At 57.3% G+C, this 4,489-nt stretch overlaps 1 protein-coding gene across 4 annotated transcripts; it reads left to right on the forward strand.

Moving 5' to 3' along the window:
* The first annotated feature begins 735 nt into the window (after positions 1–735).
* Positions 736–4,136, forward strand: ID4 (inhibitor of DNA binding 4). Of its 4 annotated transcripts, none has more exons than XM_054818295.1 (3): positions 736–1,392; positions 2,131–2,189; positions 2,641–4,136. In XM_054818295.1, the coding sequence occupies exons 1-2, from the start codon at positions 990–992 to the stop codon at positions 2,142–2,144; spliced, it is 417 nt and encodes a 138-aa protein (XP_054674270.1). In that variant the 5' UTR covers positions 736–989; the 3' UTR covers positions 2,145–2,189; positions 2,641–4,136. The 4 variants fall into 4 exon arrangements, with proteins under 4 accessions (XP_054674270.1, XP_054674271.1, XP_054674269.1 ...); XM_054818296.1 differs by having other exon boundaries at positions 2,892–4,136; XM_054818294.1 differs by having other exon boundaries at positions 736–1,385; positions 2,892–4,136.
* The last annotated feature ends 353 nt before the right edge of the window (positions 4,137–4,489 follow it).

Below are 4,489 nucleotides of genomic sequence, written 5' to 3' on the forward strand. Positions count from 1 at the left end.
GAGGAATTTTAAATACTCCATCTCCATGCATTTTTAATAGTTATGTGCTCTAATTTAATGTTCCCAGGCATTGCTTTGCTTGAAGTCCCTAAACCCTCCTCCTTCCCTCTCTCCCCCCTCCTCCCTCCCTCCCCCTCAAGTTTTGCTTGGGATTTTCCCTGCCTTTAAACCGGCCTTCCGAAGTCCTTCAAAATATGTGTAAAGCGGGACTGGGTCTCCGACATCGAGAGGATAAAAACGCGTTTCACGACCCGAGGAGATGCCACCCCCTCCCCGGGGCTGGGGGAGCAGCCGCCTTCCACCGGGCGGGCGGCGGGCAGCCGCGCCGGCCGCTCGGGGCTGCGCTCGTCCCCGCGGAGCAGCGCGCCGGACCGCGGGGGCGGCGCCAGGAGTCGCTGGGCAGTGGGTCCCGCCCGCATTCCCGCAGTCGCCTTCTTCTTCTTCCTCCTCCTCCTCTTTCGCCGCCACCGCCTCCTCCCCCCCCTCGGGGGTCAGCGCCAGCCTCCCGCCCCCTCCAGCAGCGCCACCGCCCCCCCGGCCCCGCCGCCATTGGCCGGCGCCGCGTTCCAGGGGGGGATGCGGCGCCCTGATTGGCTGCGGCGCGGCGCCGCGGCGCCCCCCCGCGCTCCCCGCGCCGCGCTCGCCTTGCCCCGCCGCGGCGGCGCCCCCGCCTCCCCCCGGCGCCGCCCGCCGCGCCCCGCCCGCGCCCCGCGCTATATAGCGGGCGGCGCGGCCAGCAGCGGCGGCAGAGGCGGCCGCAGTTGAGCAGCCCGGAAGGGAGGGGGTATTTTTTTCTGGCGGTGCTGCTGTTGTCGCGCGGTCCTGCGAGCACCTCTCGTTACATCCCCGGGGGGTGGCCGCCGGTAACGCTAGTGAAGCTGCGTCCGTGCGCCGCTCCCGTTGCGTTGCGGGCGGTGCGTGCGCGGCTGCCCGAGGTCGCAGGAGGCGGCAGCGGTGGTTGAGAGGGAGGTCTCCCTCCCTGCGGCACTATGAAAGCTGTGAGTCCCGTCCGGCACCCCAGCCGCAAGGCGCAGCCCGGCGTGGCGGGCGGCGGCGGGGGACACCCGGCCCTGCGGTGCCTGGCAGAGCACAGCGGCTGTAAGGGGGGCCCGCCGTCGGGCGAGGAGCCGGCGGCGCTGTGCCTGCAGTGCGATATGAATGACTGTTACAGCCGACTGAGGAAGCTGGTGCCCACCATCCCGCCCAACAAGAGGGTCAGCAAAGTGGAGATCCTGCAGCATGTCATCGACTACATCCTCGACCTGCAGCTGGCTCTGGAGACGCACCCGGCGCTGCTCCGGCAGCAGCAGCCGCCTGCCCTGCACCCGGGCAGCTGTCCCGCGGGCACCCCCAGGACCCCGCTGACAGCCCTCAACACTGACCCGGTAAGAGGTGCGTGCCACGCCAGCCCGCAGTTCGGGGTGCGGAGCGGGGAGGACGGTAGCGGTATGTCACGGCGGTCACCGCTGGCAGCCGTGGGAGCGCCCCGGTGATCCCTCGCCGCTGCCGGCCCCGTGGCTCTGCCAAGGGGCCGTAGCCCCCGGAGGAGACGGTGGCGGACGGGCACAGAAATGCCTCGGCGGTGCGCGGTGGATGCCTGCATCCCCTCGGTGCAGGCAGACACCCGCACCGTGTTTACCGTGTAATTACAGCCTCTCGAGGGAGTAGCTGTAATCAGCGTGTTTGCACACACGGGAGCAGACGCGGTGCTCCTGCGCTTCTGAGCCCTCCGCGGAGTGTAGCGAGTATGAGCGGGTTTGGGGGCTGTGCATATTTAACGCCCTCGGCGCACCGTGCTTTGGGGGATAAACGGGGAGCGTCTCCCCTCCGCGGGACCCCCCCGTGGCAGCCCGGGTGCGCTCACAGCCGAGGCGCGGGGAGCGGCGTGCCGGGCCCGGTGCCGGGCGCCCGCCCGCCGGCAGCGCTGCCGCGACCCTCTCTGCTCTGTCCCCCGGGGCTGGTGCCCGCCTGCGCACCCCCTGCAGCCGGGGGCTCCCGTGAGCGCGCCCTCGGCGGGGCTGTGGAAGTGCCCTGTACGCGGATGGGGGTATTTGGAGAGCGGGGGGAGATCTCCATGTCTTTTTTTATTTAACCCCCACCTCTAACTTGCCGTGTTTCGTTGCTGCGCAGGCTGGCTCTGTTAACAAGCCGGGGGACAGCATCCTCTGCCGCTGACCGCCGCTCCCCAGGTGAGTGCCGGGCGTCTGCGGGCGCGGGACCGCGGCGGCGAGGGGGGGCGGGGAGCGCAGCCCTCCGGGGCGCAGCGCCCGGGCTCGGCGGGGCCGCACCGCCTCCCGCCGGGAAGCCTGCCGAAGGGGGACCTGGGCTCGGCGAGAAGTATTTGCAGGCGGCTTGGGGGTTTATTTTTAATTACCGGGTGGTTATTTTATTTTCCTTAATTACCGGGTGGGTTTTTTTTTTCCCTCTTAAAACATCCCCCCCACTCCCCCCCCGGAGCGCTTCTGGCTGCGGCGTGCAGCTGCGCATCCCTCCGCCTGGCCCAGCCTGGGAGCTGCGGTTGTTGTTTGACCTGGTTTGTTTTGGGTTGTTGATCAAGCATGTCTTGTGTTTTGTTGGTGGCGCCAGTCGGTCTGGAGCGGAGCGGTTCACACACCCCCTCTATTCATTCCTCTCCCACAGGTGTGCGGCGGCGCCGCGCCGCGCAGAGGCACCGCGGGGGGCGGGCGGCGGCGGGAGGGAGGGGGGGGGCCCTGCCCGGCCCCGCCGCACCGGAGGAAGGAGCCATCCGACCCCCCCCCCCCCGAGCAGTTCCCATGCTTCATCCCCGGCAGAGCCAACCTTTTTCACCGTTTTGCACGTCCGTAGCGGTCCCCCGTCCCGCTCCCCCCCACGCCTGCCCTCCCCCGTCTCCTCTCTTCGCTTCCGAGCAGATGTGAGCGGTGTCTCCCGCGGTGGCAGGAGGTTGTCGGACTCGAGCAGGAAAAGTTGCGACTCTTCCCCGGGATAAGAGGACCGAGCCTAAACCAGACTTTAGAAGCGTTATAACTCTTTAAGGGACCGAGCAGCTGAATCTTGAAGCTTTACTAATCTACCAGAGCATTTGTAGATAATATTTGACATCTATTGTTTAAAATAGATGGATTTTATTGGGGCCCAGGGAACTTTCTTCTCCCTGCAGGAATGTTACATATTGTATAGATAAATGAGTGACATTTCATACTGTGTATATATAGAGATGTTCTATAAGTGTGAGAAAAGTATATGCTTTAATAGACTACTGTAATTATAAAATATTTTTAATTAAATATTTTTTTGTAAATATTATAAAGGTGTGTATGTTTTTTTTAAATCTGTGGGAATATCTCTTTAGAAAACCACAGCTCAAGTATGGAGCTGCTAATATGGAAATATCTTGAATGTTTAGGGCTTTTTTTGTCCCCAAATGTCCTTTAGATGCAGAAGTTGCAGCTATAGCTAGTGGTCCTGCATGATTGCATGAGATGTCTAATTGCAAATAAACTTGTTTGGAGTCCATACAAACGTGTTTTCCTCGATCTAGACTTAAAATGTTTGTAAGTGTATTATACATTTTGAGACTACACTTTTGTCATTTAGGCACAGGGGTTTTTAGTGCATTCTATAAAAGTAGCAGTAAGATGTAAGTAGTGTTTTTTTACTGAGACTAGAAAAACATTCTATCTAGTTTTTGCATTATGGGGACGATGCTTTAGGTCTTTAATCAGCTTTTTTAAAATCTGCTGTTGCATCAGATCAAGGAATTTGTTCTGGAACTTCATTTAGCACCAAAAGGTTTTATTGCAAACTTGTGTTCCTACAGCCTATTAATTCCTTAAAAAGTGAAAACAGTTCTCTGCTTGCAACCAAAGGGCAAACCATTAACAAAAACAGTTGCTGTTTCCTTCGTCCAAAGAGTATTAATACCGAACTACAGAAAGGCACATGGGCAAAGTCATTATGATTAATGATGTAAATTCATCTTAAAATGAACTTAAGTATACCAAAAATGGGATAACTGCATCAAGGTTATTTTTCTAGTACAAAATGACTTTCATTTCACTGCAGCTATGTTACAGTTAAAATCCTGTTTAATCTCTGTGATGTGTAACTACTACATGTGAACATTAAACTAGATTTACCTGTCTTTAACTGTGATTCTTCAGCTTATTTCTTCAATCCTCTCGATTTGCACATTCTCTTCACTTTTTTTTGTACATACTATTTGAGGGGCGAATTCATTTTACAACAGCCTTTTGTACAATCAAGTCTTGCAGACTGTAAACTCATGTCCAGGCTCAGTGAAAGATGCTCATTTTGTGTGATCAGTAGTCTCCGTGCTAGTGAAACGGGATTTTCAGAGTGGGAGAATTAAGTAGGATTTAATTGGGTGCTTTGTAAATAGCTAGCCAACTGTGTGTGTAACATGGTCTGTTTGACTAAAAAAGAGGATTTGTTTCAGATTATACAAGTGTCAAAAGTACTATAACCCTAGGGACTTCTTCTATTAAGT

Source organism: Grus americana, chromosome 2, assembly GCF_028858705.1.
Source record: "Grus americana isolate bGruAme1 chromosome 2, bGruAme1.mat, whole genome shotgun sequence".
Lineage (NCBI taxonomy): Eukaryota > Metazoa > Chordata > Aves > Gruiformes > Gruidae > Grus > Grus americana.